The sequence below is a fragment of the Spermophilus citellus genome (genome assembly GCF_964194105.1).
Source record: "Spermophilus citellus genome assembly, chromosome: 7".
In the NCBI taxonomy this organism is placed as follows: domain Eukaryota; kingdom Metazoa; phylum Chordata; class Mammalia; order Rodentia; family Sciuridae; genus Spermophilus; species Spermophilus citellus.
In genome coordinates this window covers 31283247-31302972 of record NC_138188.1, presented here as the reverse complement: position 1 = coordinate 31302972, position 19726 = coordinate 31283247, and the positions used below count along the sequence as shown (strand labels likewise).

At 50.9% G+C, this 19726-nt stretch overlaps 1 protein-coding gene and 1 long non-coding RNA gene across 5 annotated transcripts in view; one reads left to right on the top strand and one right to left on the bottom strand.

Annotated features, from left to right (window-relative positions):
* Positions 1–1492: 1492 nt before the first annotated feature.
* The window catches only part of TMEM108 (transmembrane protein 108), a 303875-nt gene continuing 285641 nt past the window's right edge, over positions 1493–19726 (bottom strand). For all 4 annotated transcript variants that reach the window (XM_081300783.1, XM_081300785.1, XM_081300784.1 and 1 more), the window contains 3 exons: positions 17643–19046; positions 8046–8200; positions 1493–2722 (listed from right to left, as the gene is read on the bottom strand). In XM_081300783.1, the coding sequence (XP_081156909.1) occupies positions 2600–2722; positions 8046–8200; positions 17643–19046 (1682 nt within the window). In that variant the 3' untranslated portion in view covers positions 1493–2599. The remainder of the gene's footprint in view (positions 2723–8045; positions 8201–17642; positions 19047–19726) is intronic.
* LOC308652823 lies at positions 10581–12298 on the top strand. The gene is made up of 3 exons (XR_014022904.1): positions 10581–10651; positions 10864–10984; positions 12085–12298. It is a non-coding gene; the product is annotated as an uncharacterized lncRNA (long non-coding RNA).

The window sequence follows — 19726 nt, the reverse complement described above, 5'->3', positions numbered from 1 at the left end:
TGGCATGTGCGGGGTGCTGGGTTTGATCCTCAGCACCACATAAAAATAAAAAAAAAATAAATAAAGATGTTGTGTTCACCGAAAACTAAAAAATAAATATTAAAAAATTCTCTCTCTCTTAAAAAAAAAAATCTGGTTGCCTACCAGAATGTTCTGTGTGATTAGGATACCATAACCCTTCCTTCTGTCTGTTTCATTTCCCCCTTCCACATTGTCTATTTGAGATGACATGGAAGGTACTTTATAAATGCAAATGTTTGCTATTTGATTAACAGATGGAGGAGCCCTCTGGATAAGTCAAGGCCTACAGGACCCTGGTTTATTTGGGTGTGGCATCCCTGCAGTGCACAAGAAGGGCCCATGGTGCACTGAAGACTGTATCACAAGGACATCCTCCTGCAACAGGTGATGTTGGCTGGGTCCTGAGGATCTGTACTCTATCAATTCCAGGATGTACCTACCAAGCTAACTGAAGGGATCAAGCTACCCATTAAAATGTTGGCAAAGGTGTCATGTTCATGCACTGTTATTGCACCAAATGGTAACACTCAGTCGCCAGGTTAATTTACAGGTCTTTCTGACTCAAGGATATTTACCATAAATCCACAGAGTGGAGAATGGGGAAGGAAGGTACCCTGATGGACACCAACCATCCACCCCAGAGACCCTAAGAGAGAGGATTCTCCTCTGGAAAAGTCACAAGCATGTTCTAAAGGACCCGCTTTACCAAATGACACACTGCTCATCCTATTATCTCATCATACTCACAAAACCCAACTTCACGTGCAAGCAGATTAAAAAACACAGACGGACACGTATTAGCGAGACTTGAAAGTTATTTTCTGATGAAAAAGAAGGCAAAATATATTAGCGACTTAATCCTTTGGGTAATAAAATAAGTTTATTTATATATCCATGGTAGCGGAATTCTGTGGGTACGGAAAAATAAGTCATACATCCACAAATGTATATATAACATATGTATCCTTGATTACATATATTATATATAAATTTTACTTTACAAACAGATTTCTCACTCTATATACTCACACACGTTGATACAGTCAATGCAATAGCTAAAGAAACATGAGAAGGTTAAGGTCAGAGAACAACATAGACAGTAACAGAGAAAACAAATCTCAGGGCAACATTTAACCTGCTCCTTTGGGGGCTGAGAGACCACAGAACTCGGGTCGAGGAGGTTCATACAGACATCGAGAACACACATTTTCGAAGGCCATCTTGCTTTTTTGAAAAAGGGCAACATGGGTGGGAAGGAGAAAGTCATGGTAAGAAGACCACAGTAAGTAACAACACAAACGGATGAACCGACATTCAATTTCAATTCCCAATCTGCCTATAAGAACATCTATATTCAAAATATACTATCAAACTATTTTTCTTTTTTAGAGAAAGGAAGTGTCAAAGCAGTTATCTTCTCTTCTAGCCACCTCTTGAAGCCCCTCTTGTGTGGCTGAGAGTCTGAGCCTCACTGGTACTGGTCTCTGGGCACCGTGGGAGTCCGGAGGCAGCCTGGCGGGATGCGGGGAGCAGGAGAGAGAAAGGAGGGCAAAAGAAGAGCCCATAGCAGATCCTTGGGCCCAAGGGGCAAGAGGGTCTGCAGTACCTCTGCAGGTGGACGGAACCAGCTTCTGGCTTCTCCCAAGTGGCTGGCTTTGGCAATCTGGTTTGCTTTAGGAGTGCAGGAGGAAGGTTTCAAAAGTGGCAAGCCCTTAGACCTGCTCCTTGGGACACAATACCATCATCACTTTTGGAGAAAACCCCAATGAACATCTGATCCTTAAGGAAGGGCGAGGGTTCTAAAGCTCCAGGGTTGGGACCTGTGCCTACACCCTCCCCGAGAGAAGAGGTGCCATTGTGGGATGCAGATGTGGGGCTTCCAGGGACGGGAGGTCCTGTGGTTGGCCTGGCGGGAGCACCCATGGGGTGATCACAGGGCAGGCGCCTTAGGATGCTTCCACGTCCTCCTCAGATCTCCTGAGGGTGGTCGGCTCCTGCCTCCGCCTACGACATTGGCATTGAACTTGACATCCAATGGTGTCACCGCGAGTCCCCAGGGTTCCTGTCCTCCAGGGTGAAGACATTTTCGCTTTTCCTGCTTTGGTTTGAGTATGCTGTACCTCGTGCTCCTCCTGGGTGGCCCAGTCCCCTTCACGCATGTGCACATGAGGAGGGAGGAGACCGGTCTCCAATCTAAGGAATCGGGCAACAGACCATGCCCTTGACCACTTTAGCATTCTGCTTGTCCAGGAGGTCGATCTCTTCCTTCACCTGCCCGGGCTCCTACGACTCCCTGAGGGCTCAGAGACAGTTATCAAGAGAAGCAACTGATGCCACTGCTTTGCTTAGAAATACCTTTATTTTATAAAGCCACGGGTCATTCTGTAAAGTTTTTTTTTTTTTTTTCTGATTTTAAACCACACTTATAAAAAAGATGTTGACAATTCTTAGGAAAAAAAGCTGAAAATGTTTCTCATTAAGTCAGGGTTACACAAAGGTTATATTTATAATATATATATTTGTATATTTATAATTTAGAGATGAAAAATAGGGAACGGCAGAGTGAAGGCTGCTGCAGCTAGATCTCGGACACTTGATCGTTTCCCACGAACAGTGTCTCTTGACAGAAAGGGTTCACGAGGACCATCCCCGTGTCTCGATAGTCGCCGTTGGCTGGGGACCGGGGCTCTGAGAGCTGGTCCTGGGGAGAGAGAGGGAGGAGATGCTGTGAGCTGGGGAAGGTGTTCTCAAACAAATGCACACAGAGGAACATTTATTTCAGGATCGCTTGGTATGCGTTTGTCACCTCTACTGCCAAGGCGGGGGCGCAGAGTGCTCTCTGCTGTTCTTTCAGATTTTTTTCTAACAACTTCCAAAAAAGGCTTCCTGCTTCCTGAGTTACCCCTACCCTAAGGTTGCCAGAGATGGTACTGCTTTCCTTAACAAAGTCTGAGAGGGGCTCACCGTGCAGGACAGACATCGTGTGTATGGCTTGCTTCCTTCAAGGGCAAACATTGGTTCACTTGGACCTCAGACTCTACTTGTGTCTTTCTCATAGATCTCTGGGAGACGTCTCTGCTCTTCCTTCCTGAACGCACCTATGTCCACTCACTTCTTTCCTCTCCTGTCACCCATCAGAGTCTTTGATGTCCAATTTTTCCTCCTCCACCTGACCCTCTCAGAGCCTGTTCAGGATTATTGCCCAGTTTTTTGTAGCGCTAGAAGCTGAGCTTATAGCTAGAAGCTGAGCTCAGGGAACCTGAATCTCTGTGCGATTGTATAATAGTTGGTCAGGGAAAATGCTCAAGCCCTGTTTGCTCAACCCCAGGAGCAGGAAAGCCTAGCAATAGGCAATCCACTGCTCAGAAGGCAATATGATTGCATTGGCAGGGAAGGATCAGGAAGGATTGCCACACCTGTGGGTTGCTAAAGGGCTGTCCTCAGATTCAGGTGCAGGTACTAACCCATTTTGTCCCATTGTCCCAGATTTGGGACACATATAAACACTAAAATTGAGGCAATGAATATACCACTTATGGTAACTTTGAGATAATTATTATATTCACAGAATTGACAGCTTGGGAATTAATTGTTTCATTTAGAAAAATGGAAGAAAGAAAAGCCACAGCTTATTCCAACACTAAACAAGTGAAATCTAAGACCCTCTGAGCCATTTCAGGGCAAATGAACTCAAGAGCAGACTTAAGGTATAATGGCTCATGCCAGATCTGCCCATAAATATCTTTCTTTTTTTTAAGAAGCCACAATTAATTCTCTGTAGTTTATTTTTAAACAAAACATCGATGCGTTTTGAGGAGGGCTGATTGCTTCATGGATCACAAGGAGAGAAGAAACTCCACTGTTGATAAAATATCTTTTCAGGAGACAAGAAGATCCTTCCCAGGTGGGACTTTGCTGAGGAGGGTGGCCCTGGGTCACCTTGTAGTAAAGGACAACAGGGCGGCACTCAGAGGGGACAGAAATCCCTTTTGTCCACCTTGCTGTTGGGTTGAGGGGGTTTGGAGGTTGAAATGTGGTCCACTGGTTTACAGTTCTTCCAAAGTAAGAATGTGCCCTGGGTGAACCACATCATACGTGTCACTGCATAGAAAGAAGGTTATTTAGAAAACAACCAAGGCAGGAAAGGAGAGAAAGAAAGGAGGAGGAGGAGGAGGAGGAGAAGCAGGAGGAGGAGGAGGAGGAGGAGGAGGAGGAAAAAGAAGAGAGAATAGGAAAGTTACCAGGGAACCCCTGGCTGTCACCATCTTGCCTGTCTAATTCTGGATTTGCTTGGCTGCTTCCATGGACATGGATGAGGAGCAGGGAGCAGAGAAACTTGCTTAGGCAAAGCATTTGGTGCTTCTAAAGCTGGTGGCTAAAAGGCAGGGGGTGGGTGATCTGAAGGTGTACAGCATGGTGGAATTTGCTCCAGGACATCTGGCATGGTCTGCAGCCCACGCATGTCCCCAGCTGTCTCTGTCCAGGCTCCGGGCTGCCCTCCTCTGCCCTCAGACAGCATGAGATCAGATAATTGGAACAAATGGCCATATTTCTCTAAATAAAGCAGAAGTAGGTGAGTAGAGTGCCGGGAGGCAAACAGCACTAAAATCTGCTCTGAAGCCAAGCTGAGCTTTTAGCTGGGGCTTGGGTGGCGCCCTCCTGTTCTGGAGACCCTGAGCAGCTGGGACAGCCCTTTCCACCAGAGGCTTTGGCTTGTGTTGGACGGTGGCTCTGGTGCTCCAGGCTGGAATAATGCCTGACCGTGGAGCTCTGCAAGCGGGGACTTTACTGCGGTGAGCTCTGGAGCACTGTCTTTTGCTTTGGTTTTCATTTACAGATATGCAAAAAGCATATGTGAAATTGGGAGTTCAGGGGCTCACAGGCCATACTCAAAATGGGGCCAGTTAGGGAGTTTTTGCCAAGTTAGAATTGTTTTCACGTACTCTAATACAGAATGTGCTCTGTCTCCACTCAAAGTTTATTCTCCCATGAAGCTGGCCTTCTGTCTGTCCTTTGTTTAATTAATTTATTTTTTTTATTAAGCGACTACTATGTGTTAGGGTAAACCGCAGTGAACAGAATTCATGGTTCCTTCATTTCATGTGATTTAGAGAGGGCTGCCTTGGGTCAGGCACTGTCCTAGGTACTGGGAATGGAGTAGTGAACCCAAGGAACAAGGCCCCATTACAGCAGGGAATGGACCAAAACCAGGGCAAAAGAGGGATAAGGATGTGACATTCGGGGGTTCTTATCAGTTCAGAATAGTGAGGGCAAGACTCCCCCAGGAGATGACCTTTGAACAGAGACCAGAAGGAATCGAGAGATGGAGACATGCAGGAGAAAAGCATTCCAGAGAGGTGCCAGGGCAGCCGGCTTCCTGGGTAGGGGGAAGAGCAAAAACACCAGTGCAAACCCAGCTGCTTGGGAGGCTGAGGCAGGAGGATGGCAAGTTCAAGGCCAGCCTGGATGACTTAATCCGGAAAATTTTTAAAAAAGGAGGTGGTGGTGCTGGGGAGGTAGCTCAGTGGTACAGCACCTGTGGGTCCAATCCCAGCACCACTAAGTGGCTTGGGGGTGTGTGGGGTGACATGGCGGTAGGCAGGGCCAGCTTCTGAAGAGTCTGTATGGAAGGAGGAGCCTGAATTTTATCTAATGTGTGAAGAGGAGCCATTGAGAGTCGGGAGCCTTGGTTGTCACGGGGTCTGGCTGGTGGGCGGCTGTCTGTCTTCAAAGATTGCAGGTGGCCAGATGGCAATGGGGAGCCCCAATTTCAGAGCTGGCTGCAGCCATTATGAGGTGGGGTGAGGCTGGGCTGGGCCCTGCTGAAGGAAGGATCAGCAGGGCTTCCCAGACTGGGGCGCCAGAGGCAAAACCCTCTGCTGGCATCTATGTAACAAAGAAACCATGAGAGTTTTGAGTTTGGGGGTGGGAGAGAGGAATGAAGAATTCAGACCTGGGCAGGTGGAATTTGAGACAATTATTAGATGTGTGTGTGGTAGGTGGCCGGGCATTTGGGTCTGGTGTTCAGGAGACATGTCAAGGCAAGAGAGAAATTTGGAGTCAATGATGTGGCAATAGCAATGGCTTTTCAATTGTGGAACTTAAGTAGAAAAAGAGGAGCCAAGGCAGGACTGAGCCTGGGCTCCAGGGACAAAAAGCCAGGGAAAGACAGGGACTCAGTGACAAACTGGGAAGGATCTGCCAGGAGTAGGGGAGAGCTGGAGAGGGACATGCAGTGGTGGTGCACGCCTGTAATCCCAGTAGTTCAGGAGGCTGAGGCAGGAGGATCGGGAGTTCAAAGCCAGCCTCAGCAACTTAGCAAGGTCCTAAGCAACTCAATGAGACCCTGTCTCTAAATAAAATACAAAATAGGGTTGGGGATGTGGTTCAGTGGTTAAGTGCAACTGGGTCCAATCCCCGGTACCAAATAAATAAATAAATAAATAAGGAGGGGATGGCTGGTTAACTGGCAACACGCGGCTGGTAGATCTGGTAAGAAGGGTACTTAGAACTGACCACTGGGGTTAGCAGTGTGGAATCAACTGGCTATTCCATGTGAGCAGGATCAGACCAGGAGCCATGTGATCACAACTCCAGTGAATGCTAAAATGCTAAAATGGACAAGCACAGTGAGCCGAGGCCCTAGGGTAGAAGGCCAAGGTCAGCCTGGCAGATCAGGGAAGGTCACATGCAGACGGGGCCCTGAATGATGGCAGAGGTCACTGAGGTGAACAAGGGGAGATACAGGAGACACTACAGGAGAGGGAATGGCCCATGCACAGGTCTAGAGAGCGTGCGATGTCACTTGGTACCATGAGGGATCCCGTGTGGCTGGATCTCAGCAGGTGAGGGGGAGAGCAACGCCAGAATGTTGGCAGGAGGCAGGTCTACTTTGTAAAACACTTTGAACTTTAGCTAAAGAGCAATGGGAAGCTGCAGAAGGGTCTTGAGCATGGAGCTCTGTGGCCACAATGACATTTGTAATGGTCTGCCGGGGAAGTGGGGGGTGTGCCTCCCAAAGAGCTCTTCTCACCGGCCTGCCAGTTCAGAAGTCCGCCATCTTTCTCTTGGCCTGTCTCCACTGAGCCCTAGTTGACCTATTATTTCTGCTTGGTTTTTCTGCCTATTTTCTCATCCATTCATCCATCTACCAAACCACCCTTCTTTTCCTTCCTAATTCATTCTCTGACCACACTTGGAGTGCCTTCACCAGGCAACAGCATAATTCTCCTAACCCTGGCTCACCCAGCCCTGGAGACCTCCAATGACCCTTTGCTGCCCCAAAGTAACATCCACAATCCGTGATACCCCATCCAGGATCATGCCTCATCTGGCCTCTTCATCCCTCTTTCTTGCTCCCCCCTGCTGTTCCCCCTGCTCCATGGGGAATAAAAAGAGTGTGGACTCCGATCACAGAGTCAAGCCCAGGCTTTCTCACTGGCCAGCCAGCCAGTAGCCGCGGGCCAGCTCTCCCAGTGACTTCTCCCTCTCCAGTGCCTTCTCCTTGGCCTGATGTACTACACCCCCACCGGATCCCTTCCTGGACTTAGGCTTCTTCTTTTCCATGATGCCTGCTTGAAATCCAGATGTCCTTCCCAGCACCTCCCCTGGGCATGCTTCTCTTCCCTGTAGCTCTTTGTCTGTAACCGGGCCTTGTGTCCCCTAGTCTGTTTCTGAGGGATGCTGGGGTTCATCTCCCAGCCACATCTCAGACTTTGAGCCCCTGAGAAGAAGCTGTCATCTCCATGGTGCCCCCAAAGTGCCTGCCACCAAACAGATTCTCAATCAGTATTTGTTATTATTCCCGGAAACCAGGAGTGCTAAGAACACTGCTCCTCCAATGTGCAGAAGGCACCTGGGAATTCTTGTTAAAATGCAGATCCTGGTTCAGCAGGGCAGGGGTGGGCATGACGGCTGCTGCCCGAGCATAGAGCACTGGGATGGGCGGGGGCTCTGTGGCTCTCTCTGAGGGGCCGTGCTGTTCCCTGCACTCCTGGGGGACCTTGAGGTGTGGGGCTCCTTACCTCGGAGGTCTCCAGGGACTGAATCTCCCTGGGCAGCTCCACGGCGTGCCTGTTAAAGTAGTCCATGGTGATGGCGTTGTTCCAGTAGCTCAGGTTGTTCTCGGGGTTGGCTGTCTTCTTCTTCCTCCTCATGCAGCACACAGTCAGCAAGACGGCTATGGAGAGAGTACAAGTCAGAGAGGGAGGTGACAAGGACAAGGATGGAGGCAATGGTCCTGGCGATGAATGCCCGTCTCCAGGCAGGGCTTGTGAAGGCCAGACATCCTTCCTTCTTCTCTTCCTTTGTCCTTCCAACCGGTATCTATGTATATTGAGTGCCTATCTTGTACCAGAAACTGTTAAAATTATTGGGGAGGTAGGTGCCGCAGTCTGGCTGGGCACAAATCACGAGCCACTCAAACAGGAACAAACTTTATTTCCAAACTCCACCAGCACACTCCCCGGGAACACTCCCCGGGAACTCTCCCGAATGCCACCCATGCGGCTCCTCCAGGAACACACCACACTGGAACTCCCTCTCCCGGCACTTCCCCAACCAATGCGAACTCTCCAGGAATCCCTGCGAGAACTCCAAAGTAGCAGGCTGAGGCGGACAGCAGGGGTCTAATATACAATTGAATCAATCCAGCATCATCTTAATGGCTCGCCTCTCAACTATTACTTCTGGCAAAATGCCAGGGGCCATTCCAACTTGGCTGTGGCTCTCAGCAGGTAGGGGTAGAAGAAAAGGACCCCTAACTTTCCTGCGCATCTATTGCAACACAAGTATGGAGGGATGCAGAGCGGTTAGACAATAATCACAGACAAAATGAATAAATAAGGCAAATTCAGGGAGTCATAACCATTCAATGAAGATAACAGGGTAAAGTGAGAGAGATGATGAGGGGAGTTGGGGGAGAGGCTGATTTAGAATCACCATGATGGGCTGCCCTGAGGAGGTAACCTTAGAGCAGAGAGTCAGTTCTATTGTGGGATGGGACAGTATGTTCTAGGAGGGTGAACAGCATGTGCAAAGGGGCTGAGGTGGGGACAAGCTAATTGTGCAGGAGAACAGGAAGAGCAGCAGTGGAATGGAGTGTGTGTGTGGAGCAGGAAGTGAGGTCAGAGCAGTGTTTAGAGGCTGCCCCAAGGGGCTGAGGGTCCCGGGACTTGCATGGAGCTTGATGATATCTATTGTTACTGCAGGTCTATAGTTTTAGTTAGCCAAGAGTGGTCTTTCCCTTGCTCATCTGGTGGGAAGGCTCCCCAGAGCTTGGCTGCAAATAAGAGTGGATGCACCCTGAGCTGCACGTGTGGACTGAGGGGAGCATTCTCAGCTGGAGCAGAAGTATGGCAGAAAGGGGAACAGGGCTCAGTGAACTTTACAAAATAAGCCCTTGACTTCCATAGAGGATCTGGAGGGCAGAGGCTCACAGGAAAATCCCTGATAGAACAGCTTTTCTGGCACTATCATGAGAAAAATCAGCAACCAAAAAACCTGCTAAAATCTATGCAAGAATTATGTTCTGGGCACATTAGAAATATGACTTCATTGCTGGGTGTGGTGGCACACACCTGTAATCTGAGACTTGGGAGGCTGAGGCAGGAGGTTGCAAGTTCGAGCCTAGCCTAACCAATCTGGGACCCTGTCGGAAAATAAAATATGAAAAGGCCGGGGATGTGCCATAGTAATAAAGTGCTGGGTTCCATTCTCTGTACTTCCCGCCCCTAATTTTCTTTTTCATTTAATTCTCCATTTAATACTTGAGGTCAGTATTACCAGGCTTACTGATTTTATAGATAGGAAAACAGGCTTGGGGAGGAAAAGTGATATGCCCAAGAGCAAACCTAGATACCTGGACTCCAAAGCCCATGCCCTTAAACATCCATGGTTCTGCGCTGGGCAGGTACAGAGGCTCAACTTGTGCAGGTGGCCTGATCAGGACTCAGTGGCCTGACTGCATGCACCCACTGTGACGTGTGGCTCTCTCCGCTTAATTGCTAGGACTCCCAGCCCCCAGGAGGAAGGCACACGTCTGGATTTTGTGGATGAACTAGGTATGGACAGAGTGGCTTGGGCATGCTGGCAGGGAAGGCTTCTGAGGTCATTGAGTGGAGTGGCCTATCCTAATTCACACAGTGGGATGGCAATGCAACAGGGTGATAAAAGTCCTCATGGGGAGAAGCCAGTAAGTGAGGACTGAGTGCATCCTACTCTAGGTTCTCTACCAGTAGAATCTCTGGGTGTGGCGCCGGGGATGGCCAGGGCTGCATGCACCCAACCCCTGGTGGTGCCAATCACTTCTGTGTGAGACAACGGGCAATAAATTGCAATAAGCAATAAATTGAATAACCCTTTAACGGGGGCAGGTTGCGCTGCCAGAAGCCAGCACCAGGGGGCAGCAGAGCACCGGTTCCATCCACAGCAGCCGGAGGGTCTGGCCAGCATTCTGTGGGTCGCGTCAGTGCACCAGGCAGCTGCAAAAGCTGGCATCCATGCAGACTGAGACCTCAGAGCCAGACCCAGAGCCCCAGGGGGTGACTGGGTATTCTGTAGTTTTCTTTCCAGCTGCCAGCCTTGCTGGCATCTCAACCTGAAAGGCCTCTGAACAAGGTCAAGAGATAGGGTGAGCTTCCCTTTCCTTGAATCTGCTAGGAACTTTTCTTTTTAAAATTGCTTCTCATCCTTCCAGTTTCCTTTTAAAAAGGCTCTAAAACATAAGGGAGATTTCTGAATGGGCTAAAGGGATTCTAGAGATTAGCTGGTATCTAATTATTCAGAGTTTTGTGGATTTCCTTCTTGCCCTCCTTTGTCTTAAAAGTCCTTTCTTTTAAATAGTTAAAGGAGAAAACAGGGTGCAGGAAGGATCCGCCTGGAAACCTGCTCCTTCAGGCCACCTTCTCATTCTGCAGGTGAAACACCACAGCCCGAAGCCCAACTGACTTGCCACTGGCCACAGGTCTGTGAGTGGCTGGGTTGGGACAGCACTTCAAGTCCCCTCTCTTATTTTCTGATGCGATTCTTCTTCATGGCCACTACCTGTCAGCCGGCTCCTGGACCTGGGATGGTGAAATAGTGGGGGAATTCAAACTGGTGAAACAGAAGCCATGAAGAGAGGGATGTGGGCAAAGTGACACTCCCTCAGCTCCTGCTCTGTTCTGGTGGAGGGTTGTCAGGAAGGTCTCCTCTGTTGGGACAAACAGAGCCACTCTTCAACTCTTCAGAGCCACCTCCCATCATGTCACACAGACCCCAAACACAGGCTGGCAGGGGAGGAAAGGTGCCCATGAGCTAGATTTGTATAGTCTGTGCAGCCCCTTAAGGGAGAAGGGTATCTGCACCTCCCATGTGGTCTTAGCTGTCCCCTAGTCAGAATGGCAGGAGGGATGTAGAATTTAGAATCTAGATGATAGTTGATCACTCGCATGACCTGAGTAAATTACTTAGTCCTTCTCAGCCTCCTCTGGGATGATGAGATGCAACCAGGCACTTGAAATTGTTCCTGGGAACAGTAGGTGGGTAACCAAACCTGTCCCTTCTTCCATCCTACATTCTTACTCTACAAACTGGGGAATGGAAACCCCAAGAGGTGAGCTTGCCCACGGGGCTGGAAGTGGGCAGAATCCTGGTCTGCTGGCCCCTCATCCAGTGCTGGGTCTAACAGCCCACATTGCCCCTGGATCTGAAGAAAGCCAGGTGCAGGGATCCTACCCTGCAGGGAGGGCTGATGCCATTGCAGGATAACCTAGGACTGGGACAGGGTGCTCTCTTCCATGCTTCTCCCTGTCACATGGTGTTAGGGTGCCTGGCTGGTTATGTTTCTCTCAGGGAGTTTCAGGGCTTCTCTCCATTTCATCTTTTTAATGGAAGCCAGACTCACTACAGAGAGAGCAGGCTTGGCAGCAGAGAGGCCTGGGTTCAAGTCACAGCTCTGCCACATATTACACCTGGTAGGCCACTGCATCTCTCTGACCAATATGGACTTCATGGGGTTGTAAGCACAATGCCTGACCCACTATGGCTGCTTCATTAACACATGCTTTTTTCTTGTTTTCCCAGCAGCCCGCACAAGAAAGATCTAGAAAGAAAAGCTGGGCTGCATGCCTATTGGGATGCTCGAGGCCCAAGCTCCACCTGGGGCTTAGAATTTTCATTATTTCAGTGGTCTGAAATTTCACCTAAGAGATAAATACAACTCAGATTGTGGAGTGTGTAATGTTTTCCCAGCACCTGAGCACTTTACATGCCAATTTAAGCCCTCAACACGAACCACCTTGGAAAGGTACTGGTGTTCATCCTATTTATGGAAGAGGTAATTAAAGGTCATGGGAGTTAACGAGATGGATCATGATCACCCAGTTAATTAAAGCAATTTGAACACAGGTCTCAGTGACCTTCAAGTTGATGCCTGCCATCCTATGTCATCCTGAACACTGGGGGACACCTGCATTGGGTATGGAGAGTGCTATGCCAACTTCACAGGTGTATCCAAACTCAGGTTGCCAGCCACTCCCTCCCCCATTTAGTTGAACATCTTCAGTTGTCTGTGTCACCAGAGGCAATGGCCATCAGGGCCAGCAGACATGAATGAGGCCCCTGATTCCTCGAGTTTTCAAACAGGGCTGACATTTAAGCAAACTCTCCTGGCTTTCCATGAATGTTAACGGGGAACCATTCACGGCTTGTCAGATGTGACAGGAGAAGAGGAGGTCACAGATTTTAAGGCATAGCCCTAGATATTATATTCAAATTTCTGGGAGGGGAAATGCTTTCAGATGAAGGGATCTGCCATGGGCTAAGAGATGGAAATGAAGCCCCATAGGTCCCCAGGGAGCCGACCTTTCTTAACACCTGCTGAATGGCTCTCTGCCTGGCCCGTTTGGGCACACACTGTAAATCCTAATAGCAACGAGATGGATAACGAATGTGACTCAATCGCTGCCATTTGTGAGCACCCTCTCCGTGGCGGACCCTCACCTAAGTCCTTGCAAGTATCACCTCTGCTGTTTTACAAGTCTTCAAGGTGGGTGTTGCAGACATGGAAACGTCTGCGTCCCACAGCCGGTGAGTGGCAAGAGCTGGGCTGACATGCAAGCGTGTTTGATTCCATGAGCCAGATCTTTCTAGCGCAGCAGGGTTAGCCATGCAGGGTACAAATTAGGGAAGTAGGAGAGAACAGGAAGTTGTGATATATTTCAGATTGGGCCCCTCAATTTACAGATGAGAAAACAGACCAGCGAGTAGAAGAACCCAGTAGTGTCATTGTGAAGACCAAGCAGGACTGTGGACGGTCATTGCCCTCCTTTGGGGATTGAGTGAGGAGCCTGCAGGGAGACCTTAGGGTGTGGGATGAGGCCAGAGGCCTGGGGAAGCCAGGTTGTGGGGCTTAGTGTCTGGCTCCAGGTGGGAATATGCCTAGAGAAGCCCAGCAGGGGGCGCTAGCTGGGAAGCACTGCTAAGAGCTGTCAGAATGAGTGCCTGACACTGCTGTGGCAGGGTGACATTCCCTGGACAACCGTACCTTGCCCTAGGCTTTCCCCCTCCCCCCTTCTTCCATTGGTCCATCAACTCTAAGGAGAAAAGCCTCCCATTCACCCTTCCTTCTAATCCCAACATCTTCTATTCTTTTCATTGCTAGGAGTCATTCCGACCCAGGATGTCTTATAGAATTACAAAATGACTGAAGGCCTATGAGTGACACAGGAACCTATATTCTCAGAGCAGGCTGCATGAACAACCAACATGGCTACCCGTCACTGGATGCAACGATAGGTTATCTCAGGAATGCTGCCTAATGCTCCAGAGTCTGGAGGGAATCAGACTGCCCCGGAGCAAGGTGCACATGAACTCTCAGGTGTCCAGGGTTGCTGGGAGGCTCAACTCTGTCTGCCAGGCTCAGCTTGGCAGATGAGCAGCACCTGCCAGGGGCCTCGCTGTCTGATCTCATCCCCCATTGCTAATGGCGGGGCAGGGAGAAAATATTCTGGAGGACGGATGTGACACGTGTACACAGGCAAGAGAGCCTGGTAGGGCCTCCGGACTGATGTTCCTGTGAAAACCCAGACCACTGACTGGTGGGTGAGGACCACAATTCATGCCAGGCCAGGGGCTTCTAGTAGGAGGCTGTAGGTACCATGCACCCTGATGGTGGCAGCAGAGACCAGCTCAGGAGCCACATGGCTCCCCTGCTGTGGCTGGCTGTGGCTTGGATCCAATCAATTTCAGTTCTTAGCACTTCTGAAACCCTGTTGGCTGCGAGTGTCTGGCAGGACTCAGTTTTCTAGCCCTGGCACAAATATATTCTTCCAGTCACTGGGTGGGGCAAGTGATCTGGAAGGGCAGGTGAACTGTGGGTGCCCTTCTTGGGACAAACAGGGGAGGTTTTGCTAACCCTCCCTGCTGCTTCTACCAGAAGCAGAGAAATCATGCACCCCCTGACCAGGGCCAGAACTGATGCTGGTCTGAATGGCCAGAGGGAGGAAGTCTGCACTTGAACCTAGCCCACATGGCCTATAATACCTGGTGGGAACATCGTCCAGACAGATGAGGACATTTCCAGAGACAGCCTGGGGTTTAGAGGCTCATAAACTTTTTTTTTTTTTTTTATCTTAGTTTCCCTCTCACAGGGGCCTTCACAGAGTTAATGATGGTCCCATAGGAGTCGGGACCATGAACAAGGACACAGAGCTGATATGAAGGCAGCCAGGGTCAGGCAGAAGTGAGGGGCCTTCAGTATGGAGATGGGCTTTGTCATTCCCAAGGGGCTACCAGAGTCTACTTTGAAGAGCATTCATAATTCACTTTAGAAAATAAGATGTTCTACCCCCAGCACCTGAAGTCTCCTTTCAGAACATCAGGAGTGTCCTCCTGGTACAGTCCTGGGCTATGTCCTTGCTCCTGTCTCTGCTGACATTTGGATCCATGGTGTAGGCAGCCTCTGGGATTTTCAGCTTTGCAGCAGGATCTAATTTCGAACTCACACTTTCCAGAAGCACAGGGGGAGAAGTAGGAGTCATTTTAGAACAGCAAAAACCAGGTGGGTGTGGTCTGCAGGGTCTTTGGGTCTACCCTGCCCTCTCTAGCTCAGGCAAAGGACAGCCAGGGGGTTACTGGGTGCTGAGAGATGGGGAGAGTTGCACATCTGTGGTTCCCGAGTGCTTGGCACAGTGCCTGGCATACAGTGGGCACTTGCAAAACACTGCACCGAATCAGACAAATGGATTTTACACACCACCTCGGGGCTGACTGCTGCAAGATGGGGACTCTGGGCAAATTACTTTACCTAGCAACTTAATTCCCATCTGTAAAGAGTGGATGATGACCACAGTCCACCCCAGCACCTTGTTTCCATTTTTGTTTTATTTTCTCTGACTAGTTTGTTTTAAAGAAGGAATGATTAAGAAAACATACGGGGAACTCACTTTGTAAACTAGAGTGTCCAAGACACATGTAAAGGGTGGAAAAGTAAAAAGCTGTCTCTTGTGTGGTTCCTTCTCAAACACGACCATTAATCATTTTATTGGGGCAGGAGGTTCATGAATTCAAAGCCAGCCTCAGCAACTTAGCAAGACCCTAAGCAACTCAGTGAGATCCTGTTTTTTTTTAAAAATGTATCTATATAGAAAAGGGCTGGGGATGTGGCTCAGTGCTAAAGTGCCACTAGGTCCAATCCGTGGTACAATAAATAAATAAATAAATAAATAAATAAATAAATAAAATTGGCCAAGAGTGCTACATTGTCTCATTATCATTCTTCCATTTTAGAAGTAGGCAATCACAGTTTATAAATTATGTGTTTCCACGAGAGACGATACAGCTGCTTTTATTAAGAATGAAATATGCAACTTGCAAATATTTTCACTTTTCCTGATTAGGGTCCTAGAGCAGCAGCAGGCTGCCTGCAAACACGGAAAGTTTGTGTGGCTTAATGAGCAGGCGGAAGTGGCACCTGGGAAGAATCTAGATTCCAGATTAGAAAATATCTGGGGGGAGTCTAATGCCAAGCGGAAATCACAGCTCATGTTAAAGGCACAGACCACTTGCACTAATCCTGGGTTCAGCCTGCACTGGAGGAGGCCTCTGCCCTGTGGAAGCCTGCTGAGATCAAGGTGAGCCCATGGCGTGACCTCAAGTCAGTACAACCAACAGGGCTGATGCCAGCACAGGTTGACTGTGGCCAAAGCGTCCACCATTAGCTCCCTCCGTCATGGCTGGGCATGTGTGAAAAACTGTGTTCCTTTCTAGATAAACAGGAAAAAAGTGGTGGCCATACAGAGGGGACAGATGGGAGATAGGACCAGGGCCAAGGCAGCCCTGTGAAGGAGACTTGAAGGTCAGGGATGAGCAGATTGGACAAAGAACGCTGCCCTTGAGAGCCGTTCCATTGCTTCCAGATTGTTAGATGGACTGATTTGTGTGGTTTCAGAAGGCACAGCTTGGGGTCATGGGGTAAAAATTATGAGGGGGCCAACTTCAGGCCCCCAGGAGAGCAGGAGAAATCCTGAAGGGTCCAAGAAGAAGAGGCTGTCCAGGGAGTGAGGAGTATGGTGGGAGCTCTCATCCCTAGAAGGGTCCAGGGGGTGGCTGGATGGCAACCAGGTGGGGTGGGATGGGGCTGAGGCCAGTGAAGATTCTTGCAAGGTTACCAGAGAAACTGAGAATAGAAGATCAACCACCCGGAGAAGACGAAGGAAGCCCTAGGGTTCTGAGAGACCACAGCACACTCTTTATGGAGACATCAGGGAAAATGTCCCCCGACTCCTCACTCACACAGGGACCGGCAGCAGTAAGGAGATGCTGGTGGACCTCACGAGAGCAAAATGGAAGGATGAGGTCCACCCTGCACCCAGCTCATACTACCCAAGAACAAATAAAGCGGGCTGGGGGTGGCGTACAGGCGGAGAGGAGCTAAAATGCACATAACCACGTAACTCTCAAGCCTTCCTTTAGCTGCAAGAGCCATGTTGTTGTTGTTTTTCCCCCTAAGGCCAATGGAACTCCCCACTGCATGGAAGCATTCTCTCCTCTTCTTTCTCAGGAGAAGGGAGTGAGGAGAGAAAGAATGAAAAGACAAGAAGGAACGCGGAGGAGGAGAGGTCAGTGAGGACTTGGCTGGTTGCAGGCTGTTTCTTTGGAGGGCTCAGCTTTCACCCTCTGACTTCATGCCATGTTACTGTAGGGTCTGGCAGGCTGCCCAGGAGGCAGGGCAGTGTCATGGCAGGAGCACTCCCTGGAAGGTGCTCTAAGGTCCCGTCCCAGCCCTGCCTGTGACTCTTGGAACCTGAGTAAGCTTTTTATTTTTTCTTCTTCTTCTTCTTTTTTTTTTTTTTTCCTGAAAAATACATGGTTGGATTAGATTGTCTGCAAGGTCCTCCCCAGCTCTTGGGAACTGTGGCTTTATGACCTGAGGACATTTGAGCCATGGCCTGGCGGGTCCCAGAACCAGGGACAGGGTGAAGCCGCGATTCTTGTCTCCTGCTCCCTGGTTTCCTGGGACTCGGGGAACCTTGCAGCCCACTGGGTGGGGGTGGGAGAACTCTAGGGCGAAGGATGAGTACTGTTGGCATGGTGGGCGGAGAGGGAGGAGGGAGGGGAGTGGGGAGAAGCGAGGCACTTACAGCAGGAGGAGATGGGTACGCTGATGGCCAGGATCACCCAGACGATGTCCATCTTGCTCAGGCAGATGGTGGTTCTGTGCTGGGGCTTGTCTCCTTCAGCCACGTGGGAGATGTTCCCTGCTGTTCCGGGCTTCCAGGTCCCCGCGGCGGGGACCAGGCGGTTGAGGAAATTTCCTGTGGCTGTGGACACCACTGTGGAGAGAGGACTGGGCACCCTGTCGGTCACGGTGGGGGAGGCCGCAGCCTCCTCCTCGGCTGGAGAAACAGTGTTTTCTGAGGCCCCGGGGGGACGGGCTGGGGCCTGTGGGGTTGTGGATGCTCCCTGAGGAATCCCCTGGGAAGGGGCTGAGCCACTGGCATCAAAGGCAGCCTGGGTGGACCCCGGGGCAGCGGGGAAGACCCCAGAGCTGCCAGACGGAGGTCTGTTGGTGCCAGGGGTGACGGTAAGCCAAGAGTCACTGTGGCTGGGGCTGTCCTGCACGTCACCACGGGGGCGTTGAGAAGGCACTGGGGCAGGTTGTGGACGGGCAGGGGCACCTGAGGCGGCTGTGGCGACTGGCTCCCCTCCTGGGCTGGTGAAGGTGGGGACACCCCCCTGGTCTGCTCTGCTAAGGCCTGGCTTGTCCTCTGCAGGCACCGCAGGGGTAGTGGGGGGTGCCCACGAGGTACTTCCGGATGCTGTGGTCACAGCCACTGTCTGGGGCTGTGGCGAAGAGGCGTTCCCCCAGGGTGGGGTCCTGGGGGAAAGGGCTGAGGGTTCGGGGTCCACAGACCCTGTGAAGTTGCCCTTGTAGATCTGGAATATCTTCCCCAGGGGTCGCTTCGGCCCCAGGTGCGTGGAGCTCTGATTGCGTCCTCGGTGGCCTTCTTTCCTCCCAGAGTAGCCGCCGGGGGCAGGTGGGACAGGGCGCGATGAACCCCCAGCCCCCTTTCGGGAAGAGCCGGGGGGCCTGGGGGGCCTGCGGGTGGTGGCCCGGGGGACCGCTGCGGTGGGCCGGCTGGTGACTCCTGTTGGCTTTGTCAGCAGGATGGTGGGGGCGGCCTCCCCCGGGGGGCGGCCCTCTGAATGCGAGGGTGTGGTTGCCATAGGAACTGGAGGGGAACCTGTGAGCAGGGGCCTTTCGGGATGGGGGGTGGTTGCTGTCACCACGACGGTGGGAACAGTGTTTGTAGGAGGGTGCCCATCTGGATGGGCTGTCGTTGCCGTGGTAGCTGCGGCCTGTGAGGAGGGTCCATCGGGATGGGGGTTCAGCGCCGTGGAGGAGGGTCTAGTAGGGCTGTGGGATGCTGTCACCATGGTGCCTGGGGGACTGCCTGAGGGGAGGACCTGGAGAGATTCCCTGGGAGATGGTTCCTGGACAGCAAGTACCAGTGCTTCGGTCAGTGCCAAGGTCAGGAGGAAGCCTGGAGAGGGAGACAGAGAGGAGAGGTGAGATCCCCAAGGAGCCGTCTATAGAGGCGCCCTCTTTACCCAGGACCTTAGAAAGTTCTGGGATTGCAGGGGATGTGTCAGGAGGATGTTTGAGACTCACACTGATGCACGACACTCAGGGGGACACAGAACCATATGCGCAGCTGGACACGGCTAGGAAGAGATGCCAACACCAGGAGACCCAGAGCCAGTGGAACTGGCTGGACCGTCCTTTCTCAAATGTCTCAGGCCATCAGCCTTCGCCTAAGGCACAGCAGGAGCTTCAGAGGCTGTGGCTTCCATGGTACCTTGTCTTTTACAATTTAAGAGTGAGCAAGGCCAACTTGGCCACATGAACCACTCAGAACTGCCTGAGGAAGGCCGGCCGGGCAGAGCGAACCAGCTTCTCTTCCCTTCTCTGAACTGGACAAAGGTCCAAATGTCGAGCCTCTGCTCACCAAGACCGAATCACCGAACAATTAAAGAGGGGCTACCCTCTCCTTGACCCTGAGGACCCCAAATGGAGCAGGGCAGCACCTGGCCCTGGATGACCTTGCATAAATCCACAAACAATCCTAAAAGAAGGCAGAGGTGTCTCAGTGTCAAAGAGGAGGGACAGAAGGAAGGGGACACTGGTCCAGGGAAAGGGCATCCAGATCAGACACCCATAAAG